At 46.4% G+C, this 23,660-nt stretch overlaps 2 protein-coding genes and 1 long non-coding RNA gene across 3 annotated transcripts in view; all 3 read left to right on the top strand.

Moving 5' to 3' along the window:
- Nucleotides 1-5,535: 5,535 nt before the first annotated feature.
- LOC122923275 lies at nt 5,536-7,918 on the top strand. The gene is made up of 3 exons (XR_006387259.1): nt 5,536-5,692; nt 7,228-7,287; nt 7,406-7,918. It is a non-coding gene; the product is annotated as an uncharacterized LOC122923275 (long non-coding RNA).
- A 7,662-nt stretch (nt 7,919-15,580) lies between these two features.
- On the top strand, nt 15,581-16,616 carry LOC122923274 (kinesin-like protein KIF22). The gene is made up of 4 exons (XM_044274059.1): nt 15,581-15,950; nt 16,075-16,202; nt 16,271-16,431; nt 16,504-16,616. The coding sequence occupies exons 1-3, from the start codon at nt 15,853-15,855 to the stop codon at nt 16,342-16,344; spliced, it is 300 nt and encodes a 99-aa protein (XP_044129994.1). The 5' UTR covers nt 15,581-15,852; the 3' UTR covers nt 16,345-16,431; nt 16,504-16,616.
- A 1-nt stretch (nt 16,617) lies between these two features.
- Nucleotides 16,618-23,660, top strand: part of LOC122923273 — a 42,644-nt gene continuing 35,601 nt past the window's right edge. Inside the window, exon 1 of the mRNA XM_044274057.1 lies at nt 16,618-16,713. The gene's annotated coding sequence lies outside the window, so the exon portion shown is untranslated. The remainder of the gene's footprint in view (nt 16,714-23,660) is intronic.

Here is a 23,660-nt window from a genome sequence, read left to right as displayed (position 1 = left end):
CATGGGCATCACCATACGTGGAGACTAACAGTCAGCTCCTGAACAACCTAAACAACTTCATCACCGCAATGAGCCAAGTCTTCGACGACCCCAACCGCTGTGCGACAGCCGAGGCGCGACTACATAGTCTGCGGCAAGGGAGACGCTCCGTCGCCGAATACACCGCCGAGTTTCGCCGTTGGGTCACGGACACCACCTGGAACCCAGCGGCACAGAGGAGCCAATTCCGGCGAGGCCTGTCCGAATTAATAAAGGACGAACTCGCCAGAGTTGAGGCCCCGGACGATCTGGATGACTTCATTCAGTTATGCATCCGGATAGATCAAAGACTCTCTGAGAGGAAGAAAGAAAGAAAGACTCTGGTCCTTGGACCACAGACCCACTTATTCCTTCTCTTCCACCGCCCAGCGCGACCCCCGGTCAGCAACTGAACCTATGCAGGTCGACGCTCTACGTAGGTATCTATCCACAGCTGAGAAGGAGAGACGGCTGGCCGAAAACCTCTGCCTCTACTGTGGGGAGCCGGGTCATTTTGCCATCAAATGTCCTCATAAGATCCGAAAGACTATTGCAGTCACGGAACTAAAGGAGCAACCACAGACTCCAACCCCACCAGCAGCCCCTGAAAATAACAACACGGCGGCTCATGGATCCCACTTCATCGTCCCCATCCTCATCGCAAAAAAGTATGTGCCTAGGTCTGCGGGTATGGTTAGCCGGGGTGTGCCCCTTACTGAACAATATTCTGCTTTCTTACAGGAGGAGGCTCTGGCTTTCCCACTTAGAACTATCCCTAGCGGAAAATGTGCTCAAATTGGATAAAATCCTAACAGAAATGGGAAAATTGGAGTCGCCGCTACTGACCACACCCAGACGAGAGCGCATTGTGCTTATGAAGCAGTTGGGGGAGACTCGGTTACAGATTGCGGTGAGGCTGGGCCAGAACATAAAATTTTCTTTATTTCTCTTGGTTATATAGCAACAACCTATTCTGCAGCGCTTTACACACATTGCCATCACTTCAGTTCCCTATCAGTATGTTTTTCGAATGTGGGAAGAAATCGGAGTATCTGTAGGAAATGCACACAGACACTGGGAGAACAAATGCAGATGTCATCCTTGTTCAGACTCAAACCTAGGATCCAAGCGCTGCAAGGCACCAGTGCTAACCACTGAGCCGCCATTAACCACTGAGCCACCGTGCTTGTGTAATCTGCGGCGTCTTTTTGTTAGTATTTTAAAAGGTTTGCCCAGTCTTCTGTAAACAAAAAGTGAACGTTTTTGGGGCCACTAATCCACCAGTTTGTTACACAGCAGTGGTTTAGCTGTCCATGTCAAAACCAGCCGTTAGAGCGCTGGGTAGTAAAAGTAGTAATACATTATCTGAGATGAGACTGGAGACATTGGCTACATGCACATTGTGCAAATGAAGCTGCGGACAGTCCACATCGGTTCACTGCGTGTGCAGCAGGGTGCCCGTCCAGGAAGCATCTTGTGGGCAAAGCACTAAAATATTCCCATTGTTAATGGTTTACATTCTGTGGAATTAGATTTGCTGCTGGGAGACATGTCAGAGCCTCAGCCGTTCCTGTGTCAGATACTGTGTTGTGCTCTTGCTCACACCTATCCTGCTGATCACCCACCATAATCGATGAGGCCACAGATGTATTTATGGTTCTAACGTGATTATAAAGGAGATAAAACTGGACAGACCTTTATCTGTTTGTTTTCCGGTGGGATTAAATGATGTATTTCTCTCTTTTAATTCTTCCCCTTTTCCATTCCTCAGAGGTTGAGCGTGGAGCGTAAGGAGCTGGAGGACAAATCTCTGGCAGATGAGGCTCTTTGAGAAATCAAACAACTCACACTTAGAGTTGTCCGATTCCAGCCGTCTCTCCAGCTGAGAAGGAGAGACGGCTGGCCGAAAACCTCTGCCTCTACTGTGGGGAGCCGGGTCATTTTGCCATCAAATGTCCTCATAAGATCCGAAAGACTATTGCCGTCACGGAACTAAAGGAGCAACCACAGACTCCAACCCCACCAGCAGCCCCTGAAAATAACAACATGGCGGCTCATGGATCCCACTTCATCGTCCCCATCCTCATCGAGATTGAGGGGCGACAACTCCCCTGTTCAGCGATGTTAGACTCCGGGGCGGGAGGCAACTTCATGGACCTAACCTTCGCCCGCGAAAAGAATATTCCACTGACAATCAAGGCAGCCCCCGTTGACCTGGAAACCGTCGACGGATCCCCACTCTCCTCGGGGCCGGCCACTCACGAGACCACCGAACTACAACTCCTCATAGAACCAGATCACCGTGAAAAGATCCACTTCTCTCTGATCGCCTCCCCGAAGTTCCCAGTGATCTTGGGCATCCCATGGTTGGCCACCCACAACCCCTCGGTGGACTGGGAAACCCGCTGCATACGATTCCCGTCCGAGTTCTGCACGCTAAATTGCTCCCACAAACCCGTCCTTCCACCCGAAGACACCACCATCTCAAAACTATCGGTCAAGGATCTGCTACCCCCCTCAATACAGAGAGTTCCAGGATGTCTGCGACAAGAAAAACGCAGACAAGCTGCCACCACACCGACCCTACGACTGCCCTATAGAACTGTTGCCCGGGGCCGAAATACCCTTTGGCAGTATCTACTCCCTCTCAGAGCCTGAACTCAAGGCTCTGAAAGAGTACCTGGACGAGGACCTGAGGAAGGGGTTCATCCGGCCCTCCACCTCTCCCGCGGGAGCCCCCTTTTTCTTTGTAGAGAAAAAAGACTCCTCCCTGCGTCCCTGCATAGACTACAGAAAGCTTAATGACATAACCGTAAAAAACCGGTACCCGCTCCCACTGATTTCCGAACTCCTTGAGAGACTCCGGGAAGCGAAGATCTTCACCAAACTCGACCTTCGAGGGGCCTACAACCTCGTCCGAATCCGCCCTGGGGACGAATGGAAGACCGCCTTCCGGACACGTTATGGTCATTTCGAGTACCTGGTCATGCCTTTCGGACTCTGCAATGCTCCCGCCACCTTCCAGCACTTCATTAACGACGTCCTCAGGGACATGCTGGATCTGTTTGTAGTCGTTTACCTGGACGACATCTTGATCTTCTCTGAAGACCTCGAGCAGCACCGCGAACACGTCCGCAGGGTACTGCAGAGGCTCAGACAGAACTCTCTCTATATCAAGCTAGAGAAATGCGAGTTTGAGCGAACCACCACTCAGTTCCTCTGATACATCATCTCCCCAGAGGGCCTAAGTATGGACCCGGGGAAGGTCCAAGCTGTGATGAACTGGCCCGTTCCGAAAAACGAGAAGGAGATACAAAGATTCATTGGCTTCGCCAACTTCTATCGGAAGTTTATCCGGAACTTCTCCAAGGTCATAGCACCAATCACCCAACTCACCAAGAAGGCAGTCCCCTTCTCCTGGACACCCGAGGCCCAGGAGGCCTTCACCAAGTTGAAACTCCTCTTCACTTCTGCCCCAATCCTAATCCACCCGAACCCCGAGCTCCCATTTACAGTCGAAGTGGATGCATCAGACTCTGCGGTGGGGGCAGTTTTGTCACAACGGACAGGGGAAAGGATGCTATTACACCCGTGCGCATATTTCTCCCGCCAGATGTCCCCCTCTGAGAAGAACTATGACATCGGGAACAAAGAACTACTGGCGATCAAGGATGCCTTCTCCGAGTGGAGACACCTGCTGGAGGGAGCCACCAACCCCATAATCGTACTAACTGACCACAAGAACCTCGAGTTCATCCGCAGCGCTAAGAGACTCTCAGCCAGACAGGCCAGATGGAGCCTATTCTTTTCCCGCTTCAACTATCTCATCACCTATCGTCCTGGATCAAAAAACGGCAAGGCTGACGCCCTCTCCAGAATGTTTTCCGAGCCCTCACAGAGTAACAAGGGCCAAAATAACATCTTGCCCGAGAGAAGGGTCGTAGGGGCCACCTACTCTAAAGAACTCCTGGGCACAATCAAAGAAGGATATGAAAATGACCCCTTCCTCTCCCACCCCACAGGCAATGTCAGCCTTACGTTTAAGAACGGTCATTGGTTTCATCAGGACCTACAACTATATGTACCAGAAATCGCACGGCTCGAAGTGCTCAAACTCAACCATGACTCCAAGGTGGCCGGCCATTTTGGCACAAGAAAGACCCAGGAGCTTCTCTCCCGCTCCTTCTGGTGGCCAACATACAGGGAGGACATCAAGAGGTACATCTCCTCGTGCACGGTCTGTGCCCGCAATAAGACTCCTCGTTCCTCTCCCGTGGGTCTGTTACAACCTCTCCCGATTCCCTCCCGCCCCTGGGACTCGATCTCCATGGACTTTGTGGTAGACCTTCCTCCTTCAAAAGGGATGAACACCATCCTGGTCGTGGTCGACCGTCTCACCAAGATGGCCCATTTCATCCCCTACAAAGGCCTACCCACAGCCAAACAGACGGCCGATCTTATTCTCAGAGAGGTCTTCAGGCTGCATGGGATCCCGGACGACGTGGTCTCCGACCGAGGTGTACAATTTGCCTCAAAGTTCTGGAAGAACTTCTGCCTGGCGCTCGGGGTTAAAGTGAACCTGTCCTCTGCTTTCCACCCTCAGTCAAACGGGCAGACGGAGAGAACTAATCAGACCCTAGAGCAATACCTACGCTGTTTCAGCTCCCACCTGCAGGATGACTGGCTCGATCATCTCCCCACGGCCGAGTTCGCCTACAACAATGCTGAGCACAGCTCAACCAAGCACAGCCCCTTCTTTGCTAACACAGGCTCACACCCGGTGTTCATTCCCCACCTACCCGTTGCCTCCACCCTCCCAGCAGTGGCCGAACGCCTAACAACCCTACAGGAGGCACAAGAGAACATTATAGACAACCTCCAGCTTGCCCAGAGGCGCTTTAAACAGGGAGCAGACAGACGTCGCAAACCCACCCCGGGCTTCCATGTGGGAGACAAGGTATGGCTGTCCACCAGGAACCTCAGATTGAAGGTCCCCTCCAAAAAATTTGCCCAAAGATACATGGGTCCGTTCCGGATCACCGCACAAATCAACGAGGTCACGTTCCGGCTCGACCTTCCGGACTCCATTAGGGTGCACCCTGTCTTCCATTGCTCTCTCCTCAAGCCATACGTGGAGAACACCTTCACAGGCCGCCACTCGCCCCCACCACCACCCATGAGGGTACAGGGTGAAGAAGAATACGTTGTCGCAAAGATCCTCGACTCCAGGATCCACCGGGGAAGACTACAATACTTAATTGGGTGGGAGGGTTACCCTCCCGAGGATAACTCCTGGGAGCCAGAAGAGAATGTCCACGCCCCCAGACTGGTAAAAGAGTTCCACCAACGGCACCCCGGTAAGCCTGCCCCTGCGGTGCCCGGAGGTCACCTTGGAAGGGGGGGGGGGGGGGTTTTGCTTGGGTTGTTGTATTTGGATGTTTTTTATTGTTTTTTATTGTCTATGTGAATTCCACAGGAAACCCCCACAGGCTGCGAGAACATGCCTGGCTGGGAGTTGACTCTGCGGACAGATCTGCTCCAGAATGGCCGAGAGAAGCTTCTGAATCTGCTGAATGAAGGCTCGATAACAGAGCTCAAGTCCTTGCAGAAGATTTAAGACAAGAAGGCCAAGCTCATTGTGGGTTGGAGGGAGGTCAACGGCCCATTCAAAAACGTAAGTGAAAGGTTGTGTATGTGGTATTGTATGGCACAAGGGAATCCTGAATGAATGGCGCAGTGGATGTCATCTGGTTCAGGTCTGAGGGATTTTGGAACTTTGTCATTGTCCATTTTAGGGTAATTGACTTAGGGCTAACCGTATGACACTGGCTGCGGAGGAGGGTATTTTCTGTGTAGGTGTCGGGATTCGAACCCGTGACCAGCCACATCCCAGGCAGTAGCCCTGCTTACTAGGCTACCATCCTCTCTGGACATTCCTCCCTGAAACCTATTAGTTAACCTCAGTCTTGCCAAGCCTTGCTCATCACCCTTGATTCCCCACACCTGGTACTTCCCTATATAATTCCAGCCCCTTGCACTCTAGCTTGCTGATTATTGAGCTCCTGAGCCTTGATCAAGCTTCTCCTCATCTGTTGCTCTTGCTACTGCTGGAAGTCCACTGCTGACCAGGAATTGCCTACCGACTACTCTTCTGCCTTATCCCTACCTACTGAACTGCTACCACCGTTGCCATCCGGATTGTCTGACCACGCTTACTACCTGCCTGCGGTCCTTGCCACTGGGCTCCACTCCTACCTCCAGCCAGCGGTCCTCTGACACAGGTGAGCCTGTAGGACTGTTACAGTAGGACTTCATTATTTATCACTTCTTATACTATACTGGTCAACTGTAACTGGGCTTTAGGGTCTTCTCTCTGTCCCTTGAATGCTGGGCACCTGACAACCTCATGCCTGATCACTGCAGCAGCAAGCTTAAAGGGGTTATCCCATTTCGGCAAACATCTGGTGTGGGAAGCAGCAAATGGCAGGTGGGGACGAGCCTCCATAGCATTGCAGGTGACGCCAGGAAGGCTCGTCCGCGCCTGCCATTGGCTGCTCCACCCCCCCAGATGTTTTCATCAGTGTGCATGGACTAGGAGCGGCACGGGGTAAGTATATTACCTGTGACTGGCCCGGCAATTCCTTTAAAGGAATTTTAATATTGATGGCCTCAGGATACGTCATTGATTATCCAATCAATCTGGGTTTGACTTCCAGCACCATGGCCTGAGGATAGGCTATGAATATCAAATTCCTGGATAACCCCTTTAAAACAGCCCCGTAAATATTCATTGGCACAGGTTTAAAGACCGGGACCACCTGCTGTAAACTGACATTGAGTGTTTCTAAATGATATGGAAGACAGACTTATTGTGCAGGCCAAGGTTAAAAGGGGTTGTCCCATTTCACCGATCCGATGGTCAGATTGGCCTAAGAGCCTAACACCAGGTGGCTGGATAACAAGGGAGCCACAAACAGCGTGTCACAGTAAAGCTATACGCTTACCCTGACTCGCACTATGGCTTGCTTCGCTGTTTACATAGCTCTCATGCATTGCAGTGGGAACTACCGAAACGGTGCAAAGACAGCCTGCTCCGCTGTTAATCCGCCACCTGGTGGTTTCCTATTAGTCTCATCTTGTCTTCGTAACAGCAAGAAGGGACAACTCCTTTTTTCTTTTTTTTTTTTAAAGAAATTATTTATTTTTCAGGTGGAGGACCTGGCCTCTATAGAAGGGATATCTACCAAATTTGTCGACATATTTTTAGAGGTAAGACTCCATGTTTTGTGTATGGTTACAGCTCTAATGAGATACAAGCAATGATAGGAGTTTTACTTCTGTTGTGTGAGGGTGAAGATCCAATACTGACAGTTCTCCCTCTCCACAGGCCAACATCCTGAGAATAGTAAAAAGATGAAGACGCCCCAGGACCCTTCACTTCTCACTGAGAAGCCTTCACCTCATGGATTCTATGAAACCTCTTATTCGACTGCCTCGTGTACATTCCTATAGTCTCCACCAACCCCCTGGTACATGAGGCTAGTGGGGGGCCTGGCATCCTCCTTGTGTTCCACCTCTCATTGTGACTCTTTACCCTCCTCAGTGTGAGGTCGGCGATGGCAGGAGCGTTGTCTTATTTTTGGATTATTTTTATTATCATTTTTTAATGTATTTGGTTGAATCTGTGCAGTGAGCCGCCTACCCCCCACCCCACCCTACACAGGCATCATACAGATGTGTCTATAGGATCTCCATATACTTACACCATGTAACCACTGTTGTATATAAGATGAATCAGTTTAGGGAGACTGAACAGACCGCCCTGCCCTGGGTAGAAAACGTAGCCCCGGCAGCCTGGGGAGTAATGCAGGTTGAAGCATGTTGAGGAACGGTTGAGCCGTATGCATATATATCCATGCATGCCTGCAAACATGTGCGGGCATGTATGGTATATGTGCATGCATTATCCACCGCATCATGGGATGATGTGCGCAGATGTGCCCAACATCTGCGCACGTCTGCTCATGGGGATCCCCAGGGGCTCATGGTGGCCCCTGTGGGATATATGGGCTTGTGTCCCCTTATAATGTAGGGGCTTGTGTCCCCTTATATCCCTAATATTAATGTATATACATGTGTATGGATGTGCCCCAAGCATCCATACTCATGTATATTATACGTATCCCCCCCCTCCTACACCTGAAACCAGGTGCATCGGTTTGAATGTGCCCCAAGCATTCAAACCGATGCAATCTGGCTAATTACATCAGAATGACTGGACAAGGGTCCGGTCATCCTGATGGATACAAAGAGCTCAGATTCAACAGAATCTGAGCCCTTTGTTGTAATTATCTCCAGCGCTGCTGGAGATAATTACGCATGATAGAAGGGGAGAAGCCTCCCCTCCTCCTATTATGCGCATTCCGACAGTGCGATTACAATCGCACTGTCCGGAATGCTAAGGGCAGCAGGCGGGAGATCAAAGGCATCTCCCGCCTGTCTGCAGCGCGTCCCCGATGTGCGGGCCGGCGCAGTGACGTCATATCGTGTATGTTTTTGTGAAGCCTGAACTTTGTGTTAATAAAACCTATAATTTTTTTAAATTTAAATCTTCTCCAACCGCGTGAGAAAGCTATAGAAATATCAATGAAAATTGCTGCGTGTAATTGGGAATAATAACTGTAATCCAAAAGCATCAGCTACGAATACACAGAATACCCAGGACAAACCAGCGTGGAGGTCCCTGTGTGTAGCCTGACCTACTATCACAGAACGCTTCAGTGTGGCGCTGACTGTGGGTGGTGTGGCCTCCTTCTCCCTCAACCCCTGGGCCACAATGTCCTCTACAGTATAAACAATTAGGCGTCAAGCCCCTTGCTATTGGCCACATATGTACCAGGTATACATTTTCCCCTTTGCCTTATGACAGCACCCTTGAAGAGACCCGTTTCCTCCTCTAGACAATGCAAACCAGAATTGTTTAAAGGAAGGGTTCCTTGCATGTCTGTGGGCTGTGCCTGAATGCCCATCCGTGGCATGGACCTCTGTGTATTCTCACCCCAGAGTATAACATCACTTCCGGTCCATGAGCAGAGCAAAGGAAGCGGTCACTGATGAAGGCCATATGTGGGAGAAGCCTACAAGTGCATGCCAGGAGAAAAGCCCAGCCAGTTCCTTGCATCAAACCATGCAACTGAGGTTGAACGCTGTGTGCTTGTTACGTGGCTGGTTCCATGAGCTTGTACTACCATGATGCAAGCAGTTCAGCAGTACACTCCAGTACAAGGGTAAGGTGCCCGGCATTTTTTTATTTATTTTTTCTGCATGGATGATTGATAGAGATTATGGTTTATGTTCAGGTCTCTAAGCATGCTGGGAGTTGTAGTTTTGCAACAGCTGAAGGGGTGGCAGGTTGGCCATCCCTGCTCTAGAGCTAAGGAGAGGGTCTGTGTAGTGTGCAAGAAAAAGCTGTCCTCTTAATCTTTATATCAGAATTGTATTAAGTTAATGAAGGAGGAAACCCTATCCCTGATAGGAAGTATGAAAGGGGTCCTGTAGTTCTTCCTCTGGATAGATCATCAGTTAAAAAGAACTGTAGAACCCCTTTAAGTTGCTAGTTTTTGAGTCTCAGTTGGCTGCTTAGAAGTCGTCCTAGTTACCTCTTTAGTTCGGTCATGTTCCCTCTCCAGTTACTGTGAGGTGTTGTCAGGTTTTGGAGGAGGAGGGAGAATTGTATTTGGCTGTGGATCCTTCTGGATATGAGCCACCGGGGAAGCCCTTTTTCCCTGCGGAGAATACTAATGTTCTGGTTTAAAGCTGTGAGAACAAATATGGGGCTGGATGATGAGAAATTGCCACAGTCCATACAGATTGTGATTAGGGATGAGCGAATCGACTTCGGATAAAATGCGAAGTCGATTCACATAATACTTCGTTCCAATACTGTACGGAGCAGAAGCTTAAATCAAAATGGCCGAAAAGGACCTCGTACAGTTCCTCAGTGATGAAACAAAGGAAATTCAACCTGATACTGATCATTATGAAGAGCTGGAGGTAGAATCCACACTTCCAGCAGACCAAGTCACGCGACCAAGGCGCTCTCTCAAACCAACTATAAAGATCACGGAAAATTATCACACCAGGAAAGATGAGCTATGTGACAACCTGGAAGAGCTATGGGAACGAGTTTCCTCCCTCATATCAGGACTTAAGTCCTCCTCAGGCGATGCCACCAGTTTACAAGTTGCCGTCAGGCGGCTGAACTCAGCCCATGAAAGATACAAGAGACTGTCCACAAGGTATATAACCTTTCTAAAAGACTCTAATATCGAAGAAGCCCCATCAGAATTGTGCAAGGCAGAATCAATAGACAGACAAAGAGACGCCATGGTGCTGGACGCTAAAGATAAAGTGGAACTCCGCATCTCTCATTTGCAAGAAACTAGATCACACAGATCGCATTCATCCAAACATTCCTCACGGTCCTACAGATCATCATGCTCTAGAAGCTCCGCCCTGAGCGACAGATTACTAGAGGCCCGCATAAATGCAGAGCTATCCAAAGTGAGGCGTTCCTTCACCGAAAAAGAAGTCCTTGCGAGAACAGAAGCACAGACGGCGGCGGCCAAGAGGGCAGAAGCAGAGGCTCGAATAAAGATCCTTGAATCAGAGAGGGAAGAGGAAATTGCATTAGCAAAGGTAAGACTACTTGAGCAAGCATTGAGCCAAGGCTTTGATTCAGTCTGCTTACCACCAGAGGAGATAGACGATCCAGTTGATCGCACCAGTGACTACGTTCTGAAACAGTTATCTGCACCGCCCCCAGTGTGCAGTACTGTCCAAGCAAACACTGAAACCTCCAAGTCATCTCTACCTGCAGTGCCAGCGATACCCACAGCACCTGAGCAACCCAATAACAGTTGCCCAGGCGCGCCCTCTCAAGGGCATTTATTACAGCAAGATGGCTACCAGGTGTTTCCTGGCCTACCTCCACAGCTCAAGCGGCAGTCATCAGAATCTACAGAGGCTAGACCACAGCTCAACCCTGCAGCAACATCATTCTACCCGGAAGCATCTCACCCTTTCACGCCACACAGCCTATACGCCCCAGGGGCATCACAAGTTGTCATGGCAACAAGCAGTGAGAGATCAGATATGTCTGAGTTTGCCAGGTTTATGGTGAGCAGAGAGCTAATTAACACCAGTCTCTCAAAATTTGATGACCGTGCGGAGAGCTACAGAGCCTGGAAGGCAACCTTCAAAGCCGCCATTGCCAACCTCAACCTAACCGCAGAGCAGGAGCTCGACCTCTTGATCAACTGGCTGGGCCCAGGCTCCACAAATCGCATCAAGAGCCTTAGAACTGTCTATGTGGGACAAGCAGAAGCAGGTCTCGCTACAGCCTGGCAAAGACTCGAACGCACCTTTGGCAGTGCAGAAGCAATAGAGAAGGCACTATTCAGGAGACTGCAGAACGTTCCCAAGATCAGTCTTAAGGATGTCCACAAGCTTCAGGATTTAAGTGATTTGCTCATGGAACTGGAGCTCGCCAAAAGAGATCCTCGTCTGTCCGGGCTGTGCTACCTGGATACTGCCCATGGGGTGAACCCAATTGTCGTGAAGCTACCATACAGCCTGCAAGAGAAGTGGGCGGCATCCGTCTCAAGGTACAAAAGAGTGCATGACGTCACCTTTCCCCCATTTATTCATTTCTGTAGGTTCATCGATAAACAGTCCCAGATGAGGAATGACCCCAGCCTCGACTTCCTGGAGTTCAATACTACAGCTTCAGTGACACCATCATCAAGGTATGAAAGTATTGTGCATAAACACAGAGACTTTAAGAGCAGCGTGAATGTTAGAAAGACTAACCTACCATCATCTGCAGTACCCACTGGTAAACAGTACACTACCTCATCAGGAGACAAGGCCTTCAATCGTGAATGTCCCATTCATAAAAAACCACACTCACTGAACAAATGCAGAGGATTTAGATCCAAAACCATACAGGAGCGCAAGAAAGTCCTCACCGAGCTTGGGGTATGTTTCAGGTGCTGCGCTTCATTGGAGCACATGGCTAAGGACTGTAAATCCATTATCAAGTGTGAGGAGTGTCATAGTGAAAGACACGCCTCGGCTATGCACCCAACTCCACTCACAAGGGATTCACCGGCTGCTGTCACCACCAGTCCCGCTCCAAGTCATGGCGGGGAGCCCCAAAATAATGCCAACACAGCCACTGCTGTTTCCTGCTCATGCTTGGATGTATGTGGGGAGGGCCAGAGTGAGAAATGTTGTGCCCGCATATGCCTAATCAAGGTCTACCCAAAGGGGCTACCAGAAAAGGCAGTAAAAATGTATGCCATCATTGACGACCAAAGCAACCGCTCCCTAGCAGGACCTAAATTCTTTGAAGCCTTTGGAATAAAGGGACCGTCAGAACCCTACATCTTAAACACCTGCTCGGGTCGCATAGAGACTAGCGGCAGGAGGGCACAAGGATTCATTGCTTGTTCCGTCAGTGGGAATACAGAAATACCTCTACCGACGCTGATCGAATGTGATCAAATACCCAACCATAGGGATGAAATTCCTACCCCGGAAGCTGCATTTCACCATCCACACCTAAGGCACCTAGCCAACATTATCCCACCTATGGACAACAACGCCGAGATTCTACTCCTGCTTGGCAGAGACAATCTAAGGGTACACAAGGTGCGTCAACAGTGTAATGGTCCCGACTATGCACCATACGCCCAGAGACTGGACTTGGGATGGGTAGTCATGGGAAATGTATGCTTGGATCAACCTAGAATCCACTCTTTCAAAACGTACGTGCGTGGAGATGGACGCACAACTTGCATTAAGCCTTGTCCTCATCACTACGAGGTGAAAGAGAAGCCTCCAGACCTCATACAACCACCTGACGACATTCCTCCCTTCTTTGCCGACAACTTGGGAAGATTAGTCTTTCACACAAGCAAGGACGATGATAAAGTAGCTTTGTCAGTAGAAGACAGAGAATTTATCAAGATAATGGAAAATGAGTTCCTTAAAGACGAAACCAATCACTGGGTTTCTCCATTACCCTTCCGAGCTACCAGGGTGAGACTCCCGAACAATAGGGAACAAGCTCTGTCTAGATTTAACTCTCTTCAGCGTACCATGAACAGTAAGCCTGAGATGAGAGAACACATTGTTGCCTTTATTGACAAAATATTCCGCAACAACCATGCAGAACCAGCTCCATCCTTAGGGAAGAACGACGAGTGCTGGTACTTGCCTTCATTTGGAGTGTATCACCCACGGAAACCTAATCAAATTATGGTTGTTTTCGACTCAAGCGCCAAACATCAAGGTGTATCTCTTAATGATGTCCTTCTTACAGGTCCAGAGTTTCTGCTTGAAGAGGCGGACAAATATGTACAGGAAGCTTTCAGCATCCAGGATCCGGAAAATGATCCAGAAATCCGTGCTGAAGTTAGCGCATTAGTCACTGGAACTAAGCAAACAGCCAGCTTCGGTTGTCAGCGCTTCGAGCGTTTCTCCAGTTGGATGAGACTCGTCACAACTATTGCAAGGTTAGTGCACATTGCAAGATGTTATCATAATACTCACCAAGATAAAGATTGTCATGGTTGGCATGCCTGCCATAAACCCTTCTCTGCTAAGGACCTCTCTCATAGTGAGTACCTCATAATACGTCACGTCCAGCAGGAAAATTTCAACATAGAATGGAAGTGTTTGTACAACAAACAGCAGATTCCTTTAAAAAGTCCTCTCGCCAACTTAAATCCAGTTATCGACAATTTTGGCTTGCTGAGAGTTGGTGGTCGTTTGAATCAAGCCCACCTGGGAATTGCAGAACAAAATCCTCTCATCATTCCCAGCAAACATCATATCACCATCTTGCTAATCCGACACTACCACGAAAGGGCCGAACACCAAGGCAGGCAAATTACTGAGGGCAAATTACGGTCTGCAGGCCTTTGGATAATAGGTATGAAAAAACGTGTGGCCCAAGTACTGCATCAGTGTGTGCACTGTCGTAAAGCAAGAGGAAAACAACTACACCAACAAATGGCCGACTTGCCTGCAGATAGACTATGTACAGAGCCGCCTTTCACCTATGTTGGCCTAGATGTCTTTGGGCCATGGATGGTATCCGCACGCAGGACCCACGGCGGTCACGCAAACAGTAAGCGTTGGGCCGTACTATTTACTTGCATGAGTGTGCGAGCAGTTCACATAGAGGTGATAGAATCTATGGACACATCCAGCCTTATTAATGCCTTAAGACGGTTCTTCGCAATCAGAGGACCAGTAAAACAATTGAGGTCTGACCAGGGAAGCAACTTCATCGGAGCCTGTAGAGAACTTAACATCGACACCAAGTCCATTCAAGATCAGTTGGCGGAAAAAGGTTGCACCTGGATTTTCAACCCTCCTCACAGTTCCCACATGGGGGGCTCCTGGGAGAGAATGATCGGCATCTCACGCAACATCTTAAATTCTATGTTGATGGATGTAAACTCGTCTAGACTCACACATGAGACTAGTTACTCTTCTCGCTGAAGTTTCAGCCATTATCAATTCAAGACCCCTTGTGCCAGTGTCTATGGATCCTGAGACACCAGCCATTCTGACTCCGGCTATTCTACTTACCCAAAAAACTGAGCGTACGCTTATTCCTAGTGGAGAATTCACTCATGCGAACATCTATCAAAAACACTGGAAACGTGTACAATATCTAGCAGATTACTTCTGGAACAGGTGGCGAAAGGAGTACCTCAGTGTTCTTCAAGGAAGAAGAAAATGGCAACACCACAAACCAAACTTGAAGGAAGGAGACCTTGTATTGATGAAAGAGCAACAAACCGAAAGGATTGACTGGCCCGTTGGGCTAATTTCAAAGGTTTTCCCTAGCAAGGATGGTAAGGTCCGGAAGGTGGAGTTGAAGATCTTCAGGAAAGGCGAGCTTAAAACGTTCTCAAGACCAATCAATGAACTCATCTTAATACTACCCATCGAGAACGTCCCTGACGGGTGAACAGGACTGTATTTAGCTTCGCAGATCTTCTCCATTCCAAGTTGAAAACAGGACTATGTTTTGCATTCTAACATGTTTTTTTTTACAGGTTGTTTATATTTTATGGACATTCGTCATAGTGAAATCCCCAAAGTGAATTTCAGACGGGGAGTGTGCTGTTTCTTTCAAATTTAATTAATGCACTGTATTATTATATCTCCTTTTACTATGTTGTTTCTACGTATTGTTTCTCTGCTGCCATCTGCTGGCCGGAATTTGTATGCTGCACGCCTTGTTCCTTGTCTATAAAGTTTTTCTTTCTGGGCGTGGTTTTAGCAGCCTTGGTCCGGTCACTTCCTGTAGCCATTTTCAGTGCTGCACTCCTTGTGACTGGAGACACACATCTTGGCTTGGTAAGGCATCAGTTTTTGACCAGCAGTTGCCTCAGCAGTTGCCTCCGGAAAGACATCCACATTACAGCATCTACACTGCTACTGCATCCCTGTATTGTATAACCGTATGTTGCTGCTCCGGATCAAATAAATCCACGTTTGATTGCATCCTCATGTCTGCGTCTGGATCCATCTAACCTGAGCATCTGCCGGTCCGGTCTGCTCCACTGCTTGGATACGAAGGTAGGACAGTCACAAGGTCATTATCAGTTACACCTTCATTCGCCTTCATGTGGGGACAGAACATGAACATGGCGAAGAGAGTAAGCATCATGGATAGCCACGGGGTGAATGTGACTGAATAAGAAGCCCTCACCTTTCCAGGTGCGAGTAGCGGTGCGCCTCCGGCCGTACATGGAGAAGGGGGAAGATGAGGTCTGTGTCCGGGGCCTGGACTCGCAGTCACTGGAGATTGTAAACTGCAGAAACCAGCTGAAAACCATGCAGTACCAGTAAGTTCAGTCACCAGCAGTGAGGAAATGTTATGTTGGTAATTTAGAACCTGCTGGGTGACGGAAATGAAATTCGTGATCTTATATGAAGTTTTGGGGTTTTGACCCTTTCTGTGCTCCTCAGCGTTGATGCCTTTTATGGGGACAATGCCACCCAGTGTGAGATCTACAACGGCTCTGTGTATCCACTTCTTCCTCACTTATTAGTTGGGCAGAATGCCAGTGTGTTTGCCTATGGACCAACAGGAGCGGGTATGTAGTGTCCTGGAGGTCCACTTTATTGAAGTCCTGGACTCTGTATAACAAGTCATCTTTTCCAGGTAAGACCCACACAATGCTGGGGAGCCCAAGCGAACCGGGTGTCATACCACGAGCTGTGAGAGGCCTGCTGTAGATGACTCGGGAGGCAAATTATAAGCTTGAGGAGGAGAACTGGAGCTACTCAATGACCATGTCCTATGTGGAGATCTATCAGGAGAAGGTGGGTCCCTGCGTGCTGCCCTGCCAGAGATTATCCATATCTGCGAGAACTGTCTAACATCTGTCTTCTCAGGTGATGGATCTTCTGGAGCCCACGAACAAGGCCCTTACAATCCGAGAAGACAAAGACCACAATATCCTCATCCCGGGGGTAACTCAGAAGACCATCAACACCTTCTCAGACTTTGATGAACATTTCATTACTGCAACCCAGAACCGCACAGTGGCCTGCACCAAACTGAACAACCGCTCCAGCCGTAGCCACGCTGTGCTGCTCATCAAGGTGAGAGGGGGGGAGGGGGGAGGGATAGAGTTTGCTGTTCCCTGGATTGTCAGATAACTGGTGTCTCCACCTTCAGTCTTCTGTAGTAATTCTGCATCTTAGGGTTCATGTCGGGCTGCAATGCACAGGCACTGGCCGTGTGCCCACCGCTTGCGGATACATTCACTTGAATGGGTCCGCGATCCACAAGATTAAGTCATGTTCTATTTTTTGGTGGTGTAGAAGCACAGACTGAGATCCCACAGAAGCGCTCCATAGTGCTTCAGTGGGCTTCCATATCTTACGGACCCATTTGCTTGAATCTGTGATACAGCACACACGGCCGGTGCCTGTGTATTGCGAACCCGCCGTTTGTGGGCTGCATGAGCCCTTAAAGGGCTTCTGTCACCCCACTAAACGCATATATATATATTTTTTGTCTACTTATAATCCCTATCCTGCCATATTACCATACATTATGTTAATTTTCGTTCAGTAAATTTAGCCAAAAACGTACTTTTATGATATGCTAATTACCTTTCTACCAGCAAGTAGGGCGTCTAACTGCTGGTAGCAGCCGCAGAAAACCGCCCCCTCCTTGTGTTGATTGACAGGGCCAGCCGCGATCTCCGCCGGCCGGCCCTGTCAGCATTTAAAAAAAATCACACGCCTGTGTTGATTCGGCGCAGGCGCTCTGAGATAAGGAGGCTCGCCTCCTCAGCACTCCCTCAGTGCGCCTGTGTTATTATTGTCCCACCCTCTTTCTCTACAATAATAACAGAAAGAATAAGAACAAGAATCAGAAACAAGACATTTCGAGTATTTTAGAATACTCCGTCTCCGGGGTATCCTCTATTGGCAGTGATTTTATATTTTACATATTTTTATGTGGTTGTCTTTTTAAAGCATTATACATTATATATTATTTTGGATAATTCTGTAATTAAGTTAATTCTGTACTAAATTAACTTTCTATCGCAGATGGTTGTATTGAATGTGGTCTGCAAAATATACATAGATATTATGGACATATATCTATATTTATATGTGTATATACATTGTCACATTATTATATATATTTTAGTATATATTTTAAAGTCTGATGAGATAGTAATATTATAGAGAAATCGCAAACAGATGGGAACAAAAGACGCAGTAAGTTATTAAAAACCGCATATAAAATGCATAATGATTCAGATAATTGAATAAAGCGGATTTTCGTCCAGATTTTCATTAATGCCAGGTGAACTATAAAAGGAAGTGACATTTGAATGGGGGTTGAGCCACTGAGGAAGGGGAGAGAGGTCCCTGAAACCCGTCTGGCAGAGTTCACCCCCATACACAAAGATCCGGACCTAGTGCACAGGACTAAAGGACCAAACTTAACTTTGGAGCGCTCCATACAAAGTTATCGGCACGTAAGACCAGACTGAGCAGCAAATCCCGCGAGACACGTACCACGTGACGCGGAAGTCTCGGTCGAGGACGCTAAGCAGGAAGACGCTGGCAGTGAGTAGCAAGTCCCGCGAGACACGTATCACGTGACGCGGAAGGCTAGGCCGAGGACGCCAAGCAAGAAGACGCCGGCAGTGAATGGTGAGTGGAAATTTCAGCGGCGTCCCCGATATTATAGGGGAAATTACCATCATACGCCCTACCATCAAAACCACACACAATAACTACACCAGACCAAATCAAGGTCCTGCATCGGACTATATTGTTCGGCCACGTCATCCCTGATACAGGGAGTATTACCTAAGACACACAGAGTCATTGTATGAAACGGACATTTATTCCAACTTCTCCAGTCCTATACCTGGATACATACCTCGATAACGTATTGTGCTATTATAAGCCAAATTTGTTAGAAGAATAGATATCTGCACATCACGTGCAGCCTGCACCAGTGTGCATAGCATCTGCGATTTTTGCACAGGACTTAATTATATTTTTATTATTGTATTTTATCTTCATGTGTGTTTTTAGTGCATATTAATATTGCTGTAATAAATTGCTACTGTCTGTGTGAACCCACATATCTGAGTGCCAGTCTTACATTTTTTATCTTTAAAAACCTCTATACTGATTGGGTGATCAGTTTTTTGATTAGAGCACCAGTACCATACCATAAAGAAGGTGAGCTATCCACTCCATTGTTATCACATTTTATCTTTCACCCATTCGTGGATTTAGCTCCCTTCTCTATTGTAGTATGGATATGTGGAATCACATTGAACTCAAAAAGCAAAAAGCAGATGCTTTTACATTTGAGTCAGAGTTACATAATATTGAAGCTAAATCAAATAATGAATTGTTCAGAGAGTTAGAACATTTGGTATTGAAACAGCTCAGGCAACACTGGGAGATAAAATCATTACGCCAATACCTAGAACAGAATCAGATTCCAAAGGGTCTAAGGCTAAACAAAAAACCTGCACAGGACCTGTATGGTGAGGATTTTATCCTAGAATGGGAGAATCTTCTCCATACACAGTCTCGTACCTTAATGGAACTCATCATTAAGAGACGAATACAGATTTTGGGATCCCTAACAGATAGTATTAATCAAATGAGAATTAAAATAGACCAAATACCTAAAGACAGCACTTATAATATATGGCAAGAAAGAATTTGCAAGAGTTTAGATAGAGCAGAATCAGAAATAATTGCAAAAAAAAGTAAGAAATATAGTAACGTTATGAAACCAGCTAACAGAAATGAGAACCATGGTAGTAATGATGAGATATTGGATGAGATTTCAACAGAACAGATAAGACCCAACATTCCAATCAGAAATAGATTCGAAACACTTGCACAGCAACCTTTTTTAGACAGGACTCCCCCACACCACTCACCAAGGACTAAACACCGACAACCACGATCCCCGAATCACAACAGGAGAGCACATACCCCACAACGTCACCCGTACAACTTAAGACACAATCATCAACAAGACAGGCAGGATTCACATCAACATCACTCCCCCACACATACACGTACTCAAGGACAGAGGGATTACCAAGGAACATCACTAGTACACAAACCGAGAGAGATTCAAAACATTCCATACCACAATTATCAAACAAGAGGAAGAAGGTTAGAAGGGGAAGGAAGAAGACACAATTACTAACACCATCACTAGATACAGACGTGGACAAAATTGTTGGTACCCTTTGGTCAATGAAAGAAAAAGTCACAATGGTCACAGAAATAACTTTAATCTGACAAAAGTAATAATAAATTAAAATTCTATAAATGTTAACCAATGAAAGTCAGACATTGTTTTTCAACCATGCTTCAACAGAATTATGTAAAAAAATAAACTCATGAAACAGGCATGGACAAAAATGATGGTACCCCTAGAAAACACAGAACATAATGTGACCAAAGGGACATGTTAATTCAAGGTGTGTCCACTAATTAGCATCACAGGTGTCTACAACCTTGTAATCAGCCATTGGGCCTATATATATGGCTCCAGGTAATCACTGTGTTGTTTGGTGATATGGTGTGTACCACACTCGACATGGACCAGAGGAAGCAAAGGAAAGAGCTGTCTCAAGAGATCAGAAAGAAAATTATAGACAAGCATGTTAAAGGTAAAGGCTATAAGACCATCTCCAAGCAACTAGATGTTCCTGTGAGTACAGTTGCACATATTATTCATAAGTTTAAGATCCATGGGACTGTAGCCAACCTCCCTGGACGTGGCCGCAGGAGGAAAATTGATGACAAATCTAAGAGACGGATAATCCGAATGGTAACAAAAGAGCCTAGAAAGACTTCTAAAGAGATTCAAGGTGAACTTCATGCTCAAGGAACATCAGTGTCAGATCGCACCATCCGTCGTTGTTTGAGCCAAAGTGGACTACATGGGAGACGACCAAGGAGGACACCATTGTTGAAAACGAATCATAAAAAAGCAAGACTGGAATATGCCAAACTACATGTTGACAAGCCACAAAGCTTCTGGGAGAATGTCCTGTGGACAGATGAGACAAAAATCGAAGTTTTTGCCAAGGCACATCAGCTGTATGTTCACAGACGAAAAAATGAAGCATATCAAGAAAAGAACACTGTCCCTACTGTGAAACATGGAGGAGGCTCTGTTATGTTCTGGGGCTGCTTTGCTGCGTCTGGCACAGGGTGTCTTGAATCTGTGCAGGGTACAATGAAATCTCAAGACTATCAAGGAATTCTAGAGAGAAATGTACTAGCCAGTGTCAGAAAGCTTGGTCTCAGTCGCAGGTCATGGGTCTTGCAACAGGACAATGACCCAAAACACACCGCTAAAAACACCCAAGAATGGCTAAGAGGAAAAAATTGGACTATTCTAAAGTGGCCTTCTATGAGCCCTGACCTCAATCCTATTGAGCATCTTTGGAAGGAGCTGAAACATGCAGTCTGGAAAAGGCACCCTTCAAACCGGACACAACTGGAGCAGTTTGCTCATGAGGAGTGGGCCAAAATACCTGCTGAGAGGTGCAGATGTCTCATTGACAGTTACAGGAAGCGTTTGATTGCAGTGATTGCCTCAAAAGGTTGCGCAACAAAATATTAAGTTAGGGGTACCATCATTTTTGTCCATGCCTGTTTCATGAGTTTATTTTTTTACATAATTCTGTTGAAGCATGGTTGAAAAACAATGTCTGACTTTCATTGGTTAACATTTATAGAATTTTAATTTATTATTACTTTTGTCAGATTAAAGTTATTTCTGTGACCATTGTGACTTTTTCTTTCATTGACCAAAGGGTACCAACAATTTTGTCCACGTCTGTATAACAGATGATCAAACAAATATTATCAATTTAAGCAGTACAGTTTTGACACAACCACAAATTTCCCTGCTAAATAAAGGATTGAAGTTTGCCCCTAGTGCACAATTGGATAAATTTAATACATATATAGGAATCCAGAAATTTATTAAAAATCTTTGCCTTAAAAAATATTTTATAAAAAACCCAATAATGGTGAGTGCCCAAGTAGTAGACAGTTTTAGTCACACAGATTTGAAGAATAAGTCAAAAAAGTTTCCAAGAAACGAGATAGGTCCTGAGATCGGTAGCTTCCAAAAAAATGTGGAAGCAGACCTTAGAAAAATGAAAGATAAAAAATATTATAAAAAGAATCTGTGTAATAAAGAGATAGCCGCCATAAAGGAGCTTCAAAAAAATGAAAAGATAACCATACGCCCCGCAGACAAAGGCGGGGCAATTGTAGTTTTGGAGACCACAAAATATAAAGAAGAATGTATAAGACAGCTTTCAGACGTCTCAACATATGAAAAACTGAAAAGCGATCCATCCCAAAGGTTCCAGGAAGAATTACAGAATTATTGCCATAGAGGGTCCCAGATGGGCATACTGTCGAATCAGGAACTCAATTTTATTATGGGGACGCCCGGACGGCTCCCAGTCTTTTATTGCCTTCCTAAGGTACATAAGGATATGGAGAGCCCTCCGGGCCGCCCCATAGTATCAGGGATAGGATCTTTAACATCGAACCTTTCTAGATATATAGACGTATGGCTACAACCCCTGGTAAAAAAGACAACATCGTATTTAAGAGACACGACCCAGATTATAGGGATACTAGAGGGTCTCACTGTGGAACCAGACTGGATAATGGCAACATTAGATATCCAGTCATTATACACAGTGATAAATCATGAACAAGGGATAGAGGCAATTGGACTACAATTACAGAAGGACAAGTCATTAAAATTGGAACAAACTAACTTTATTTTAGAAGGTATCAGACATATTTTGCAGCATAATTATTTTTATTTTGAAGACAATTATTATTTACAAATTAGAGGGACTGCCATGGGCACCAGGTTCGCCCCCAGTTATGCAAATTTGTTCCTGGCTCAGTGGGAACAAACTGCTATTGATCCACACCGTGGGGGCGACCTGGTGCTCTGGCTTCGTTTTATAGACGATGTGATTTTAATTTGGAAAGGAAGTTTTACATTCGTTTATTACTACACTAAATAGAAATGATTTTAATCTTGTATTCACTGCCAATGTGGGTTCTGTGGACACGGAGTTTCTTGATTTATCAATAACAAAAGAAGAGAATAAATATATATGTAAAACATATCAGAAACCATCCACAAAAAATTCATTCATTTTGCATTCAAGCTGTCACTTGCCCAGTTGGCTACTCAATGTCCCATTCGGACAGTTCCGAAGACTTAAACGGAACTGTACCGAAGACGAGCAATTTGATAAAGAAGCCTCCGTTATGAAAAAGAATTTCATGACAAAACAATACCCAAGCTTGATATTAGAGGATGCCCTGGAAAAAGTGAAAAAGATACCTAGGAATTCCCTCCTAACAAATAAGGTTGTTCAAAAAACTCAACAGGAACCTCAATTTAGGATTATACTCCCTTTTAACACACAATATAGAAACATCAAAGAAATAATAAAAAAACATTGGCACCATCTATTACAAGACAAAACATTGGGGACCCTTGTACCGGTGAGACCTCAGATCACCTTTACAAGAGCTCCCAATTTGGGGATTAAAGTGGCCCCATCTATTAAAAATAGAACAACGAAAACACCAGGAGCCAACAATTGGATGAGCCTGGATGGCTTCTATAGATGTGGACATTGCGCCGGATGTAAGGTCACAAAAGCCCCCAGGAATATTAAAAAGATAGAATCAACACAAAACACTTTCTCCTGGGAAATTAGACAATTTTTGACCTGTAATTCCACCAGCGTGATATATCTTGTCCAGTGCCCTTGTTCCAGGCAATATATAGGGAGAACCAAAAGGACGTTGAAGGTGAGGATCTCCGAACATGTGTCCAACATAAAAAAAGGGTATTTGAAACATTCGCTTTCAAAACATTTTAAGGAGGCACATAACCAAGATCCGACGGGATTAACCTTCATGGCCCTGGAAAAGATAGAGACACACTGGAGAGGAGGGAGACACATTGAAAAAATGTC

This window comes from Bufo gargarizans, unplaced genomic scaffold, assembly GCF_014858855.1.
Source record: "Bufo gargarizans isolate SCDJY-AF-19 unplaced genomic scaffold, ASM1485885v1 original_scaffold_1426_pilon, whole genome shotgun sequence".
Classification (NCBI taxonomy): Eukaryota; Metazoa; Chordata; class Amphibia; order Anura; family Bufonidae; genus Bufo; species Bufo gargarizans.
This window is presented reverse-complemented; position numbering and strand designations above follow the sequence as displayed.